The 18,250-nt window shown below is 37.2% G+C and overlaps 2 protein-coding genes across 2 annotated transcripts; one reads left to right on the top strand and one right to left on the bottom strand.

Annotated features, from left to right (window-relative positions):
• Nucleotides 1-562: 562 nt before the first annotated feature.
• Nucleotides 563-1,045, top strand: LOC109192715 (uncharacterized mitochondrial protein AtMg00810-like). Its single transcript, XM_019343417.1, has one exon. The coding sequence runs from the start codon at nucleotides 563-565 to the stop codon at nucleotides 1,043-1,045; it is 483 nt and encodes a 160-aa protein (XP_019198962.1).
• A 5,186-nt stretch (nucleotides 1,046-6,231) lies between these two features.
• LOC109192716 lies at nucleotides 6,232-7,505 on the bottom strand. Its single transcript, XM_019343418.1, has 3 exons — nucleotides 7,385-7,505; nucleotides 6,527-6,754; nucleotides 6,232-6,417 (listed from the first exon to the last, which is right to left on the bottom strand). Exons 1-3 carry the CDS (start codon nucleotides 7,478-7,480, stop codon nucleotides 6,232-6,234), a joined length of 510 nt encoding a protein of 169 aa, XP_019198963.1. The 5' UTR covers nucleotides 7,481-7,505.
• Nucleotides 7,506-18,250: the final 10,745 nt, after the last annotated feature.

Here is an 18,250-nt window from a genome sequence, read left to right on the forward strand (position 1 = left end):
CTGGGAACTCACTTCGGCTACACCGGATATGAACATCATCGGATGCAAGTGGGTCTTTCGCACCAAGCGTAAAGCCGATGGCTCGGTTGAGCGCTATAAAGCTCGCCTTGTTACTAAAGGGTTTAACCAAGTTGTTGGCGAAGACTTCTTTGACACATTTAGTCCAGTGGTTAAACCGACCACGGTTCGCATATTGTTTTCTCTTGCGCTTTCTAACAGGTGGACTATGCGCCAGTTGGATGTGCACAATGCTTTCCTAAACGGCCATCTCTTTGAGACAGTCTATATGAAGCAACCACCGAGCTACGAGGATCCCACACATCTAAACCACGTGTGTTGACTGCAGCGCTCGCTATACAGGTTGAAACAGGCACCCCATGCATGGTTCAAACGACTGCATGACTTCCTCACCACCACCAGGTTTTTGGCTTCAAAGACTGATGTGTCGCTTTTTCACTACACCACTGGAACCTCACGGGTCTTTCTCTTGGTTTATGTAGATGACATCATAATGCTGGGGAATGATCCAGACCTCGTGAACTCATTACTATAGCGGCTATCCATGACGTTCAAGATTAGAGACCTTGGTCAACCGCGTTTCTTTTTGGGCATTGAGACACTACCAGTCGGGGACACCCTGGTTCTTTCTCAGCGGCGGTATATGAAGAACATTTTAACACGCTCGGGGATGACTGATTGCAAAGCTTTGGCCACTCTAGCAGCCGTCACGAAGCCGGCTAGTCCGTCCTCTGACCTGTTCAAAAACCCTACTCAGTATCGCCGTATTGTTGGGGCTCTGCAGTACTTAACTATCACCCGTCTGGATCTTGTCTATTCCGTCAACAGGTTATGCCAGTTCATGCACTCACCTACTACCGAACACTGGGTCTTACTCAAGCGTGTCCTACGGTATGTTAAAGGTACACAGGATCTAGGATTGCGGCTCACGCCCTCAGCCTCCTCCGATCTGCATGCCTACTCCGATTCTGATTGTGCCGGGTGTCCGATAGACCGCAAGTCTACCAGTGGATATGCAGTGTTTTAAGGCAATAATCTAATCTCCTGGGTCTCCCGCAAACAACGCACGGTAGCACGGTCTTCAACAGAAGCAGAGTATAAGGGTCTAGCGGATGTCTCGGCTAAGGTCACATGGGTTATCTCCTTACTCCTTGAACTTAGGCTACACTCTGGTCAACCAGCGACACTGTGGTGCGACAATCTGGGCGCCACTTACTTAGCGGCAAATCCAGTCTTTCATGCTAGAACGAAGCACGTCGAGATAGACTATCACTTTGTGTAACACCCCCGAATTTCAACAACTTTTAAAAACAATTAAAGCTTATGAAAGAGGTAAAGTCTAATCATTAAGATTAAGCAAAGTGGGAGCTAACTATATAAATCCGAGAGATGTTATGCCACACCTATACATCTATAGGTTACAGGCTAAGTCTAAACAACACAACCAAGTCAAGCTTATACAAAACCATGGCTCAGAGGCCGAAAGTCTAACAGAAACAGTCATAGGGAGCTACACTATCTAACAAGCAGCTAGCGCGCTCTCCAAAAGCTACTCAAGACCTGTAAAGCAACATAAAGAAAGGGGATGACACCCGGTCAGCGAACATTGTTGTAATCCATCAATACGCGTTAAATAGCATATATAGATAGTATAAGTCAAAACCATTTTTGAAACGGAATACAGTATATATCATTTCAAAAGCCATAGAGAGAAGTCAACTTCAAAGAGTCTTTCACACTCTCAAAGGAAAAAGGGAAATCAACATCCCAAGACAATAACAAGAAAAGATTACCAACTGTAACAAATACAGCTCGAGGTGTATTCTACTGATCACAAAGTAGAATACATCTCAACATGCTCATTAGCAATGAAACACATACACACATTGGCAACTACATGCCACAATGACAACTACATGTCACAAGAATCACAATTCCAAGTTCTAAGTTCCAACCTTATGCCCTGTTCCAACCTTATGGCTACCCCCGACCTTATCACTAGTTCCAACCGTTACCTCCTAGTGCCACCCTGTACTTCTGAGTCCAACCTTATTCCGCCAGGGACCGTCGTCCCCCACTAATCTTTACCACCAATCATAACCGTTTTACCACCGATCTCATAGTACACGAGGGTACCGTTCAATATCATAACACAAAACCACTAATCTCATGAGCAAAGCTCAAGTAACAAACCACCAATCTCAATCATGGCCACACGAGGACCGCATCAGTACCTTGGAGATTAAGGCCCCATAAACCTTAATCGTGCAATCAAAGTACAACAAGTACATACGTTTACATCACAGGAATCAATCAATGGATCACAACAAAGATATGAAACCATACTCAACAAGAAAGGATTACAATCCGACACCAACGATAGTCAATAGAAGTTGCCAATCTCAATAGGAAGTAACAAACCGCACACACTAGCATTTCAACACCAAACTAGCATGCTTATCAAACGGGTAAACCAAAAATAGTTCCATAGAACATACAAGACTCATCATGGTCCAACGAATCACAAAGTTGGACACTTAGCACGATTCAAGACACCAAATCCTACATGGATTCCTAACATACCGTTCTAGACATACGAAACATCAAGAAGACACTCAAACAGCCCAATAAAACAACATTGGGAGGTCAAAACATCAATACCGAGTAAAAAGAATCACGGGGAACAAATTCCCGACCAACATCAACAGTGTACCCCGCGGGTAGGGCCACGGGTGGACCTCCACCCGTGGTTCCGCCCGCGGGTACATACACCCACGAGGCTGGTTCCCCGCGGGTGGGGCGGCGGGTGGTTCCCTGCCCGCCGTTTCGCCGGCGGGTACACCCCTGTACACCAAAATATCCCTTCGGGGATTTTCAACAACAAGTCCAAAACATCCAAAATCTCACACAATACAACAATATGACTTGAACCCAAGAAATAGACAAGCAATGGCATACAAGAACCCTAATAACAAGCTCTAAATATGCATTACCACAAGACAATGCATCAAATCTCACATTTCATCACAAAAGTCACAAGTAGATGCCAAAAATGATCATATAAGTAAGAAAATAGGTTTTGTAAAGCGTGGGTTACCTTTGTAGCCTAGAACTTCCCTTTTCTCACCCTTAAAAGCTTCTCCTAAAGCTCTTCTTCAACACCAACTTCACAAACAACCCAAAAGACAGCAAAGATTCTATTTTTAGAAAAAGACATCTAAAAAGATACTAAAAACACCAAGAGATCAAGGATCTTACCCTCCCCTATGCTCAAGATTAGGAAAGTATGAATCTTGGAAGCCAACTTGTAGGATTTAGGATGCCCAAAATTTGGCTTGGAGAAGAAGCTACCAACTTCTTAGAGAGAAGGTAGAGGTTTTGTGTTTAGAGTGTTGGTGGATGAAATGAAAGGATGATGCTAGGTTAGCTTGGAGCACAAACTTAAGGTAGAAAGACTCTGATCTTTTGGCCTTACTAAAGTTGGAAGAATAAGGAGACAAGGGAACAACTCATAAGACATAAGGTACAACTCTTTGACTTGGATTGACTAGTCAAATTCTAGTCCTCCGACTATTGAATTTTCAGGATTTTGGAAATAAATTACCAATAAAACTAGGATTAATTATCTAATTAATCCTTAACTAAAGTTTGGATTTACGGGGTGTCACACTTTGTTCGTGGCAAGGTTGCGTCTGGTGACTTCGTTGTCAACTTCGTATCTACCAAAAAACAACTAGCTGATATCTTCACCAAACCGCTGCCTGCTCCACGTTATCAGCTACTCAGAAGCAAGCTCAATGTTGTCCCCCTCTAACCTTGTGCTTGAGGGGGTGTGTTAGTAATGTAATTAATGTGTATAGTTTATATTATATAGTTGTATTTTTAGTGGTTGAGATTTAGTCTAATACTCTAGCCTATAGGATAGGAGAGTATTGTGTAAACTCTCATATAGGTTAATCATTCTCTCTCTTTGTAATTTATCGATTGAATCAGATTGTTGTTATCTCATCATCGTCACATAGGTTTTCAACATTTGAATTAGTAGAATGTTCAGGTAGAGTAGTCGAAGGTCATGGCATAGAAGTGGGTAGCATGTCGTTGCGAGGCAACTCGTCCAACAAACTTGTAATCTGAGCATACATTTGAGTTCTTTCAACTTGTAGTTGAGCTTGCATCTTAGCTTGTATGGTCTCTAACTGTTGGGCAACCATCTCCTTCATTGCATCTTGATGAAGTTGTGAAGTAGCAGATGAGCTACAACTATTATCATTGACAAATGAGGATGCCTTAGTCCCTGCACCATAAATACGTTGTTTCTTTTCCCCACCAGCAACATCTACATACAGCTGTGACATGTTTAATAATATATAATTTTTATGCTACACTTACAACAATTTTCTTTGACCTCTCATCAATGAATTGACCATTCTTTTTTATGTATGTGCTCAAACCACTCAAACGGATTAGGTTCCTTTTGAAGTTCATTTCGCTAATAAACAAGCATAAACAATATAATATTTTAAAATATATATCTACTATCTATCTACTATACTAATAAGAGCCATAGAGAGTTAGGCCTATAATGGGTAAAAAAATAACGGTCAATTTTTTTAATCAAATGAATGGCTCAGATTGATCAGATTTTAATTTTTCCTTAAAATATCCTAATTTATCCTTAATGAATATGATTATCCGTTAACTTTTCCGTTAAATATTATCTTTTCCGTTAATTTCTGTTAGTTCACCGTTAACTTACTCATTGATTTCAATAAGAAAGGTCTTAGGTTCGAACCTCATCCCAATCAAAGTTGGCATAATTAGTACTCTATTTTACTTTTATTAAATAAAACAATAATAATTTAATAGCTACAACAAAAAATAATACATATTCATTTCTTTAATTCAGAATTATGTGTCTACAATGTCTTTATTCAAAAAAAAAAAAAATTCATTATCAATAAATTAAATAAGAGAAATAATTTCATTAGTTATATTGTCTTTATTTTTCTCCAATATAAAAATTCTTTACATTCAAATTCATCAATTGATTATATTCGCTACGTTGTCCCCATAATGTCTTTATTTTTTTTAAAAAAAGTATTCATTATCAATAAATTAATTAAGAGAAATAATTTTATTAGTTATATTGTCTTTATTTTTCTCCAATGTAAAAATTATTTACATTCAAATTCATTAATTGATTATATTCAGTACATTGTCTATTTATCTTTTTTTGTGCACTATTTTTTTAATTAAATATCAAAGTTATAATACAAAATAATGCTATATATTTATTTACCAAGTATTTTGTTAATACGATGAAAAATTTTAAAAAATATAATTAATAAAGCCAATCATATTAACTACTTGAGGGATTTGTTGACAAAAAGAGTATTCAAATCACACAACAAATTGAAGTGAGAACTATCTCGCAATGTCCTTGTTTGACAATCAGCAGTTAGCGGATTTGACCAGCGAATTATATCAATGGTGGTTAAAAAGATATTTGAAAAAATTAGCTGTTTAGATTAACATGTAAAATGACATAAGAGTATACACATATTTAATAATAATACTAATAATAATTGTTTTAAAAAATAAAATAAAAATAAAATATATAATTAAGCCAATCATATTAACTACTTGTGGATTTTTTGACAAAAAGAGTATTCAAATCACACAACAAATTGAAGTGGGAAACTACCTCTCAATGTCCTTGTTTGGCAATCAGCAGTTAGCTCTTCAATATTCGTATATATTTAATATTTTATGCCCTAATTTTTATTTGCTCTCCCTTATGTCCCGTATTTGATTTCAACCACACCTATACAATTATTTTATTGACAATTATAATCAATCTTGACTATATTATCTTGCATTTGTAAACTTAGAATTACCTATTTAAATACGCAAAGTCAACATTCAATTATCTATGCATGAACAATTCCAATATAATATTGCCTTGATATACTTTAAAGTACTTATTTTAAAAAAATTAAAAAAAAAAACATTGGGCATTATCCCAATCACGCAATGCGCGTAAAAACTAGTACAAATAATAAACTTTACCAAAAAAAAAATTAACTTAAATGAATTACCAATTTGTGATAGTGCTCAATAGCTGATCTAGATTCTCTAGTATGTTGAGAAAATTCCGTATCGAGTCCTGCCACCTCACTCATCATATTCTTGCGTTGTTGTTCACATTTAGATTTACCTCAGGCATATCCCAATATGCCTCCCAAATGCCCATGTTTCTTCAGGCAGACAAGATGGCATCTCATTTGAAGTTCGTTTTACCTTGAATTTGGAAACCATATATGTATAGTGTATGCCTGCTTGTGCTAGAAAAGCTTGGTGAACCTGTTGGTCAATGGACTCATCCCACTTGTAAAATTTCTATAACATTAGAATTCAAACCAAGTATTTGTAAGAGCAAACTGCTAATGCAAAAACTAGAAACACTCAAGAGAACTAAATACACACATTCCATATCATGTCTTGCCACCTCACTCATCATATTCTTGCGTTGTTGTTCACATTTAGCTTTCACATCAGGTCTATCCCAATATGCCTCCCAAATGCGCCATGTTTCTTTAGGCAGACAAAATGGCCTCCTATTTGAAGTCCGTTCCGCCTTGAATTTGGAAACCATATATGTATAGAGTATGTCTACTTGTGCTAGAAAAGCTTGATGGACTTGTATGTCAATGGACTCATCCCACTTGTAAAATTTCTGTAACATTAGAAGTTCAAACCAAGTATTTGTAAGAGCAAACTGCTAATGAAAAAATTAGAAACACTCAAGACAACTAAATACACACATTGGAAAGGGAAAAATTGCCCCAATTACAACATTTGAGTACAATGAAAGAAGACAAACAATATGACTAATGAAACATCTTGAGGACACACTAACCATAATTGCACTCTCAATATGAAACTAAGTATGTTGATGTCATTTCATACAAAATAACATAACCCCATGCCCTTGGGGCAATTCGCATTTCACATAATCCAATCAAAGATCGTAGCATAACATTATTTTATTCTCACAAACCTACAAATAGCACATTCTAAGATCATTTGTTGAATAATCTAATGACTATAATGATCATTCAATAAAGCAAAAACGAATATTCAATTGAACAGTTCTTATGTCTAACACTGAATAACCATATATTTTAATAAGGCAATATGCAATAACTATAATTTCAATCTAAAAATAGATATTGAAAAGTAATCACATAAACTTCACATAATGGTAAAAAGATACTAAATTTACTGATATTCAGTTTACCTCAACTCAAATTAAAACATAAAATTAATAACTTCATAAAGTTTCCAAGGGTCTTTGTGAATTTACCTTAAATTCCTCAAAGTACGACTCCATGTACTCATCCGGCACATTCTTCCAAGTATATCCATCAGGGTAAATCCTCTGCATGAATATCTTTTTCATTGTAATTGAACATGTGTGGGAAGGTATCAACATGTACATATATAATAGATAAATAAAGATGAAAATAATATAAATGTAAATGTAAACATAATAACATATTTTTACCTCTCATTCTTTACTTGAATAATTGACAAATCACAACCGATAGATGATCTTGCGACTGATGAGGATGTTGGTGGACCAGTAGAGTATGATGGTGATGAAATTGGTGAGGCAATTGGTGAACGGTGGTGTCACGATAGGTGGAGGTACCACAGGAGGAGGTGTAAACAGGGATGTGCTAGAACTTGAAGGTGTAACCAATGCACCTCGTCCACATCCTCCTATGCATCCAGCTCTACTACCACCTCATGTCATCTAAAATAAAATATAATAATGTCAAACAACACATAAACATAACATGTTCATTTAATATCTGAACTATGCACTAATTATCATACTAATGACCTTGTGGTCCATTGGTATTTAGTTTCTCCCTTATGTGGGAGGTCTAAGGTTTAAACCTCGATCTAGGCGTAGATTATATATGTGCGTATCCCCTTTCTTTTGTAATAATAAACATCTTCGATATCATTTTATCTATTTGTACAACATCATGATGAGAGTGATTGAATCTAAGCTTATGATTAATTTCAACAACTTTATACTTCGAATAAACCTTCATGCCCATACTTGTCGGGTCAAACCACTCACACTTGAATAATACTATTCTCTTGATTGGTAAACCAGGATACTCAACTTGTACAACTTTTACTAATCGGCCATTGTAATCACTTATGCAAACTCCACTATACATTGTTTCTTTAGCTCCACCATAACCAACGACGTGAACTTCAAATCCATTCACATTGAAATTTTTGTGTTTCACGATAATTGTAATGAAAGCTAATATATCAGAGTTAATCTATTTGAGAGACTGGCGTAATACTGTTGTAGAGCAGTTAATTAATATGTGCAAACATGTAATGCAAGATAGAATCAAACAGATATAAGAGACACACGATATTGTTTACCTAGTTTGATACAATCGTATCTACGTTTGGGAGACCACCATCAGTGAGACCAATCCACTATCTCAACCAGTTAATCATACAGATGGTAAAGAGATCGCAATCTCAACCCAATGTGTTTTATACCTCACAAGGTAGAAACCTAATCTGATGAAGCCTATAGATGATTGTTGAAGCGGATATCAGAGTATGCAGTTGTCCAAAGAGTCCCTCATTTGGAGTTCAAAGATGCCACTATCCGACCCACTGACTCACTCACCACTGCACCACAGTTGTATAGAATGTGGTCCTCAAATCAGCACAAGGAATGTTGTCTTCTCAATGGAAAGATTTTGCTCGAACCATGATGGTATTGAGAAGATGAAGATTCGAAGATTCAACTGTTAAACGCTCATGGAAGAATTTTCCTCGTAAGTGAAAAATACTCTTTCGTGTGTTAAGCTTCAAGGCGGCAAACTCCTTCAAACAAATAGGATGGCTTTGAATCTTGGATGGCAAGTAATCCCTTAGGGTTACCATGTAGCCAGAGATCACTTTCCATAGAATTTCCTAAGAAAGATCTGACTTCTAAAACTTCGGTTTCCAAAATCTTAAATATGGAAACTGTTCCGCCGGTCCAGAAGGTAAGAAGGTAAAGATATTCAGCAACTTTCCAAATCTTCATTGGTGTATCCGCCAGACAGTCTATTAGTAAAATTGTACTACACTAATCTAATTTGCCATAATATAGCCAATAATACAATTGATGTTTACAATCAAAATAATAACAAACTCCCCCTTTGGCTATTATTCTTGCAAAAGACTATAACAAGTAAAAACTAATCGACTAGCTATCAAAGAAACACTCATAGCAAGTAGTTTAGCCTTAAAACATCATGTAAGTGTAAAATTATTGTATGATAATCCTTATTGGCTATTTTATTTAGTAGTGGTATTATTAGTTGTTAATTAAGATGTTAATTAGAGTTGTTAGAATTAATTTTCCTTTGGGCCATGTGATACATAAATGAGTGGACAGTATGCATTGGTGAATGAAGAGAAAGTCAGCAGCAGCGCATGAAGCTTTCAAAGAAAAACAAAAGGATGTGGTTGAGATTTATTCGAAAAAGAAGGAGCTAATATTAAGGATCAGAATGAGGCTTTAATATTTGCTATAAAAAGGAAGCTACACCAAAGAGGAAAGTTGCCAATTTTGAGACTACAATTCTGAGTACACACTTTCCTTACAAAGCTTCCTAATTTAATCTGCTATGCTATCTAATTGTTAAGAATATTTAATTTGTAATACATGATCTGTACGTGGTACTGCTGAAGCGTTTTGTGAAGATTGTTCTGGCATACGTGTGTCAGTCCTGGATAGGTGTTAGAAAGAGTGGTAGTGGTAAAGGCTGGAGGCCTTCTGCATTTACCTCTTGTAATACTCCTTTTGGTGAACATCTATAGTGGATTGGGCAGACGTGGGTTACCCCGCAGACGTAGGAGAAGGAGCTCCGAACTGCGTAACAATTCTTTTGTGTTTTTACTTTCCTTTATTCTTTCTGTCTTCATTATTTATATTTGTTTAAACAAGTTTAATTAATGAACGTAACTGGTGCGTAACTTAAAACAAGTAAAAATACATTACTTTTTTGATTTCAAGTCTCACGGTGCAATTTCAATTGGTATCAGAGCCTGTAGACTTAATTTATTAGTCTATCGATCTGGCGATTTTGTGTCCCTTGTATTCATCTCTTCAGCGGCTTTTATTATTTATCTGTTTATTACTTATTTGTTTGATATCACGGGGTGTTAAGTGTTACAGAATGGATCGAACTAAAGTCCTCCCCCAGTTGACTGGTGACAACTACGCCTATTGGAAGGCTCGTACTCGTACGCACCTAAAAGCTCAAGGTGAAGCCGTGTGGCGGTTTGTGGTGTCAGGTTGGACACATCCCACCAAACCCAGTTCCAGTACTGACGAAACAGAAGTAGCTAAGACTGAGACTGAGTGGACTCAAACAGAGATAACTAACGCTGGAAATGATGATAAGGCTTTAGACACAATTTACTCTCTTATGCATGAAAGTCAGTTTTCAATTGTTGCAGGTATTCCTTCAGCTAAAGGTGCTTGGGAAGCTCTTGAGTCAACTTACGAAGGAACTACATCGGTGAAACAATCAAAGCTGCAACTGGTCCAGTCAGACTTCGAAGAGCTTCGAATGAATGAAGATGAGACAATCATCGATTTTCACACACGCGTACAGGAACTGGCGAATCGTGCAATGGTCCTTGGTGAACCATTCTCACAAACAAAGCTTGTTAAGAAAATACTGAGATCCTTACCCCCGAGGTTCAGAATGAAAGTCACGGCTATTCAGGAACACGACGGCTGGGAGAACAAAACTGTTACTCAATTAATGGAAATCTTAGAACCTATGAAATGGAAATTTTAACTGATCACACAAAAACGAAAAAAACGAAAAAAAAATGTAGCTTTTGCCGCTGAAAAAAATAATGTTGTATCTGATTCAGACGAAACAGGTGATGATACAGTTGTCTTTTTTACTAAACAGTTTTCTAAAATTTTGAAACAGGTATCCAAAAATTCATGCTACAGAAATTTACAAAGGGGAGCAACATCATCCAAAACTGGTCCTAGGACAGGTGCGTCAAACTTCAAACAGTCTTTCTCACGTCCAGGACAGTCCAAAGAAAAACCCAACAATAAAGGAATCAAGTGTTATGAGTGTGAAGGCTTTGGACATGTACAAGCAGAGTGTGCCACCTACCATAGACGCAAAAAGTCAATGCCAGCCATTACCTGGAGCGACGACGAGCCTGATGTTGAAGCAACTGGATCTGATGTTGAAGAAATCTCGGGTAACTTTGTCGCATTTACTGCACGTGTCGCTGGCTGTTCGGAATCTGTTGAAGGAGCTGACTTAGAGGGTGGTGAATATGTCTTCGCGGAAGATTTAGAACTAAATGCCTTGTCATTTGAAGTTGAGTTTAATAAGTTGTATCCCAAATGGGAAGCCCTACGAAAAGCAAATCGTAAACTAGCTAGTGAGATAGAGATTGTAACAAATGCTAGCAAAGTATATCAAACTCAAATAGCTGATAGGAATGTACTGCTTAAAAAGGCAGCTGACCGAGAAGAAAGACTACAAAACGAAGTACAGACTGGAATGTAATGCTTAAGGAGGCAGCCGACCGAGAACAGAAACTACAACAAGAAGTACAGACCTTGAAGCAGGAGCTAAGCACATACAAACGACAAATCCAAATGATGGACACCACTTCAACACTTGATAAAATCCTAGATTCCGGAAGAAAAACTTCTACAAAATTTTGTTTGGGCTTCACCGGAAGCAACTCAAAAGATAAAACGATATTTGTCAAAGCGTCTAGACCTGATCCAGAGGACATCCCTGAATCCAGCACAATGAAACGCACCCATGGCATAGTAAGACCAAATAAACTACAGTATAAACTTTATAACCCCGTATGTCATTATTGCAGGTTACGAGGGCATACCAGACCTGAATGCTACTACTTTTACAAGGACCAAAGAATTGAGAAGTTCAGGCACAAGAAAATTCAGCCCTTTACGAAACAAATCTGGGTTAAAAAGACTGACTATATCTCGTTTGTTTCGTTTCAGTCTAAAAGTGCAGGAAGAGAAGAGAAATGGTATTTACAATTGAACCACTAACCCAAAAACAAAAACCCAAAAATACCCCCCTTAAAATAAAACACACGCCTATATGATTAAAAGCTACCATAAATAATAAAAAAAAATCATGTACATCCAATCTCAAAATCCAACGATCCTGATGAATCCACACTGTTTGTATTTTAAGCACTGTTTGTATTTGAATATAATCATATATATATATATATATATATATATATATATATATATATATATATATATATATATATATATATATATATATATATATATATATATATATGGTGCCCTACGGTCATAACAGGTTTTAAATAGAACTAATTTGTTTCACATGTGATACAAATTATTTATATCTATTTCTTCACCTATACATCTATCTATCAACTATACTAATAAGAGCTAATAAAGTTAGATCTATAATGGAGATTAAAAAATTTCCGGAGCTAATAAAGTTAGGTCTATAACGTAAACTAAAAAATGTCCATCCAATTATTTGATCAAATGAATTGTTCATATTATTTTGATTTTTTTTTTAATTTCTTACTGTAACCTCTATTATATTAGTTTCTTTCCTTAAATACCCCTTCATTCCGTCTGTTTAAACTTTAGTAATAGAATATTTCGTTAACTATTTATTATTCTTAACTTATTGATTTCCATAAAAAAAAAAAAAAAAAGGCCTAAGGTTCGAACCCATCCCTTCTTAAATGGATACCTGCATGAGGATATTTATTTGGCCCAACTGAAGGGATTTGAAGATCCTAAGTGATCACATCATGTCTACAAACTATGAAAAGCAATGTATGGTCTCAAACAAGCTCCAAGGGCATGGTATGAACGACTGACACAGTACTTGTTGCAGCATGGATACAAGCAAGGAAGGGTTGACAAAACGTTGTTTGTCAAGACTACTGGAGAACATGTCACTATAGCTGAAATATATGTTGATGACATAGTCTTTGGGATAACACTTCGAAGAAACACTTGTGAACTTGTTGCTATAATGAAAAAAGATTTTGAGATGTCTATGGTTGGCCCACTGACGTACTTCTTGGGACTTCAAGTCAGACAAAGTGAAAACGGATTTTTTATTTCACAAGAGAAGTACGCAAAGAATCTTATTAAGAAATTCGTGTTGGAGTCATGCAAATCACTGAGAACTCCGATCTCAACCTCCTCAATGATCTCAAGAGATGATTCTGGTCAATCGGTTGATCCAACACTGTATATGAGTCTTATTGGAAGCCTTCTTTATTTAACTGTCAGTCAATCGGACATCATGCATAGTGTTGGTGTATGTGCAAGGTATCTGCGCCTAAGGAGTCTCACATGATTGTTGCCAAAAGGATACTAAAGTATGTCAAGGGAACAAAGACTTATGGGCTATGATACTCCAAGGAAAGTGAACTGTGCCTGGTTGAGTATTGTGACGCTGACTGGGCTAGAAATATTGGTGATAGAAAGAGTACTTCTAGTGGTTGTTTCTTTATTGGAAAGAACCTTGTGTCATGGCTAAGCAAGAAACAAAATTCCATCTCTTTGTGTACGGATGACGTTGAGTATATTGCTGCTGATGGATGTTGCACTCAACTTCTTTGGATGAAACAAATGCTACTAGATTATGGAATTAGCCAAGAATCAATGACACTGTACTGTGATAATATGAGTGCCATCAATATTTCAAAAAATCCGGTGCAACATTCTAGGATGAAACACATTGGCATCAGACATCACTTTATAAGGGAATTGGTTGAGGATAAGGAGATTGAGCTTGAGTACATTCAAACAGAAAATAACTGGCTGACACACTGACTAAGCCACTTGATGCACATCGGTTCGAGACTCTTAGATCTGCTCTAGGGGTCAGTCGAAGGGATTTCTAATTTAGTAAGTCAAGAGGTCAAATCATACCATTACTTACCATAATAATTTTTCCTTTTATTAATGGTATTGATTAAACTACTTAGCTTATTAAGTTTCTTCCCATATATAGATGAAGATACCAAATTTAAAATTCCTCTTTATTTGGCTAGAAATCCGAGATTTGATATTAGTTTCCTATTCTTTGCGAGATTAGTATCTTTCTATCTCTAGCTCATAATCTATCTGTACAAGTCACATCGTCTGCATGCCACAATAACCCTTGTCAGCCAAATCGTTTCACAATTATCTATTCATCATACCTCTTTTACAAAGAAGAACGATCCTAAATCTTCTCTCACCTAGAGAACCAATTTCTCTCTGAGTTTTCAATCATCCTCCAAACCTTCACCAATGCCAGAATCAAATTTCCTTGCAGTACTAAGGTTGTTGGCTAAGGAGCACACTTCAGAGGAATCCGTCAAGCTCACGAAGCTCTTCGTCAATCTGATTACGAAGAAGAAGCTAAAGATAGATCCACAGTTTATAGAAGAGGCTATGGTGACTTTAATTGAACTCTATCGGGCCATTGTAAGTGATGCCTCTGGTGAAGAAGCAACTTTCCTGGTGAGAATAGTAGAAGATGCAAAGATGCCTCCTATTCAGATTGATGTTTCGGCTGATGGTAATCTATTGGGAGCCATTCTCTAGTACTTCGGAAACAGAGGAATGGGAAGAAAATTAACTCATGAACATGCCAGAGAACTCATTCAACAACGGGCTCAACACATTCAAGCAAGGTCAAGTACATCTACTTCTTTCCTCATTATTGATTTGTCTCCTAAAAAACCGAGCAATTCTGATGTTCAACTGGTTATTGAGTCTGACTTACCTATTGTTGCAACTACTGTCAATTCTCTGCCTCCTGATTTACCTCTGGTGTCTGTTTTTGAGAAACCTGATGTGTTTGATATTTGTGTTCTCATAAGTGAATCCCTGTTGTTGTATCTGAGGCGCTGGTATCTAAGTCTACTGATGAACATATTGATGTGTCTGTTGGTGTCTCTGTCCCAGAGATTGTGGTGTCTACTGATGTTGCTACCTCTATTATAGTTCCTGATACTTCCACTTCTATTCATGTTTATGAACCCAAAACGGTGGGTGACCGATATGTTTTTGTCTGCACAATGGCCCAAATTCAACTTGAACCTATGGTTAACCTGATCACTTTAACCTCTTCTATCACTGTTCCGGTTACTATGTTGGAACAACTACTGCTTCTAAACCTGTTGCTTCTACACAACATGAGTCACTTGTTCCCTCTGAGTTTAAAATATACTGTTGGTGTAACTATGGAACCTAGCCCCATTGTTCTTCATGATTCAGTGGATGTTGATGAACCCTTTAGTGATATTACCATTCATGATGTCATGAAAGTCATCTCTGATGCTGGCAATACTAAGGTTGATTAAACTGCACATACTGAGTCTGGTAACTTCAAAATTAGGAATTTGCAAAGTCTTCCGTCTGCCACACCTATTCTCACTACAACTGACCTTATAGTCTCTACCACTCTATCTTCAGAGTCAAATGTTAAGCCAGAAGCATCTGATACAACTCCCCTACAAAAACCGAGGGAACGGGAGGTTCAACTAGAGCGGTTTGTTGACTTAACTGATGAAATTGCTGCATCTCCTACGACAGAAAATAGGAGAAAAATGCATGCTGAGTTTGAAATAGAGCTTGATGTTCTAATAGGCCGAGTTTTCCGTAATCTCAGGTTTGCTTCCAAAGGAAAGTCTGTGGTCCTCCCAAGGCCAAGAAATATGTGTCTAAGTCTACCAAGAAGAGGACTGTCAGTGTAGAACCACAAGTGAATATACCTGAACAAGCTTTATGGTAAAACCTTCTACTGAATTATGTTATGACAAATGCTCTTTCTTTACTACTGTGTCTGTTCTACTCGTGGTTGTGATTGGATGATTGAAGCACCTTACACAGGTATATTGTTGACACATATGGTCCAAAAGGAAATTTAAGATTGTTATTATTTATTACCTTTTGTCTTGTTCGGTATCTATACTAAGGGCTCTTAATAAAAACTAAATTGATTATACTTTCAATTTTTGCCCAAAGTATTTGATACTTGAGTTTTACCAAATAAAATGCCAAAGGGGGAGATTGTAAGTGTAAAATTATTGTATGATAATCCTTATTGGCTATTTTATTTAGTAGTGGTATTATTAGTTGTTAATTAAGATGTCAATTAGAGTTGTTAGAATTAATTTTCCTTTGGACCATGTGATACTTAAATGAGTGGACAGTATGCATTGGTGAATGAAGAGAAAGTCAGCAGCAGCGCATGAAGCTTTCAACGAAAAACAAAAGAATGTGGCTGAGATTTATTCGAAAAAGAAGGAGCTAATATTAAGGATCAGAATGAGGCTTTAAAATTTGCTATAAAAAGGAAGCTACACCAAAGAGGAAAGTTGTCAATTTTGAGACTACAATTCTGAGTGCACACTTTCCTTACAAAGCTTCATAATTTAATCTGCTATGCTATCTAATTGTTAAGAAGATTTAATCTGTAATACATGATCTGTACGTGGTACTGCTGAAGCATCTTGTGAAGATTGTCCTGGCATACGTGTGTCAGTCCTGGATAGGTGTTAGAAAGAGTGGTAATGGCAAAGGCTGGAAGCCGTCTGTATTTACCTCTTGTAATAATCCTTTTGGTGAACATCTATAGTGGACTGGGAAGACGTGGGTTGCCCCGCAGACGTAGGAGAAGGAGCTCCGAACTGCGTAACAATTCTTTTGTGTTTTTACTTTCCTTTATTCTTTCTGTCTTCATTATTTATATTTGTTTAAACAAGTTTAATTAATGAACGTAACTGGTGCATAACTTAAAACAAGTAAAACTACATTACTTTTTTATTTCAAGTCTCACGGTGCAACTTCACATCCAAGCCTTCAAAACAAAACCCTCAGCTGAGGAAATAGTCTATGCCAGAACAACCATAGACAAAATAAATAAGAAATCAGAGCAGCAAGGGCCATAGTCAACAAAAGATAACCATCAAACAATGCATCTCCCTCTTTTTGTGAGAGTAATAGACAAAGAAGTCCAAAATTGCAAGAGTAAACCTGCACTCTCGGCAAAAGGGGGGACCAACCGCACACTACCATCAAATAGCAGGAGCATCTCCCTCTTCATCAACACACATGGCTAGTTCAGCATCTACAAGGCTTAGACGAAGGAGAACGGTAGCCAATTCAGTGCGAGCTGCATCCCACTGCTTTCAAATCAAATTGTGAGCCATCTCCAAATCAGTAACTTGTGCTTTAGTTTGACAGATAGCTGAGTATCTCTGGCATAGGGAGACTGGCTTGCACCAGCAAAATCAATCGACGTAGAAGCATGGGCAGGAGGAGTGACTGTGGTAACATCTCTTACATGTTTCCCTCCCAACAAGCGATCATCAACATGATAATAAATTGTGTTTTTCAGTGTAACTTCACCAGGAAGCATTGAAAGTCCCTGTGAAAGCAGCAAACCATAAATGAAATTAGGATTAGGTAACTTAACCTTATGTTCCTTGGGATTACTGTAAGATAGCATGTGATTGTAGATGGCCCTTCCCAAGTTTACTCTTCTTCGAGTGCCAGTGCGGTACTGGAACTGATTAAGATCTTTGGAGATAGAATAGAGATGTGCAAAAGGAATCCAGTTGCTGGTAGACAACTTGTGCAAGATAGTGCACTTGGAGCTTAGATCCTCACTATAAATGGAATTCAAAGGATTTGTAGGCCATCTAGTATAAGTCTCAGCCGTTAGGGTCTTGGCAACTTCATCCCAATTAGTGATCTCCTCCATTGCTAAGGGGGTAAACCCATAGTACTCATTAATCACCTATGGGCCCAAGTTATACCTCTTTTCACGGATAAAGATCTTGAAATGGTTGGGGCTGGACTTATCATCAATCGACTCGGTAAGATTGTTATAGAATTCGCATGTCAACATCTTGGAATAGGGACCAATGTTGGTCACAGTTGGAAACAAGCCAGTTTCTTCAAACAATGGTACCATATAACACACTAAATTTAATTGCTTAACATCAATCTCCCTCGGTATGATCAGATCTCTCAGAACCATCATCTTCCATTTCTTTTCAACACCTTCATTAACTAGTGTAGGCACAAACTGTTAGGCCTCATCTGATTCAA

The sequence above is a fragment of the Ipomoea nil genome, unplaced genomic scaffold (assembly GCF_001879475.1).
Source record: "Ipomoea nil cultivar Tokyo-kokei standard unplaced genomic scaffold, Asagao_1.1 scaffold1833, whole genome shotgun sequence".
Taxonomy (NCBI): Eukaryota; Viridiplantae; Streptophyta; class Magnoliopsida; order Solanales; family Convolvulaceae; genus Ipomoea; species Ipomoea nil.

Coding starts and splice junctions, on each gene's coding strand:
- LOC109192715 (XM_019343417.1), top strand. CDS start 563: ATGACGTTCAAGATTAGAGACCTTGGTCAACCGCGTTTCTTTTTGGGC.
- LOC109192716 (XM_019343418.1), bottom strand. CDS start 7,480: ATGAAAAAGATATTCATGCAGAGGATTTACCCTGATGGATATACTTGG. Junction 6,755..7,384: donor CGTACTTTGAGGAATTTAAG/GTAAATTCACAA, acceptor CTAATGTTACAG/AAATTTTACAAGTGGGATGA. Junction 6,418..6,526: donor GCAAGAATATGATGAGTGAG/GTGGCAAGACAT, acceptor CTAATGTTATAG/AAATTTTACAAGTGGGATGA.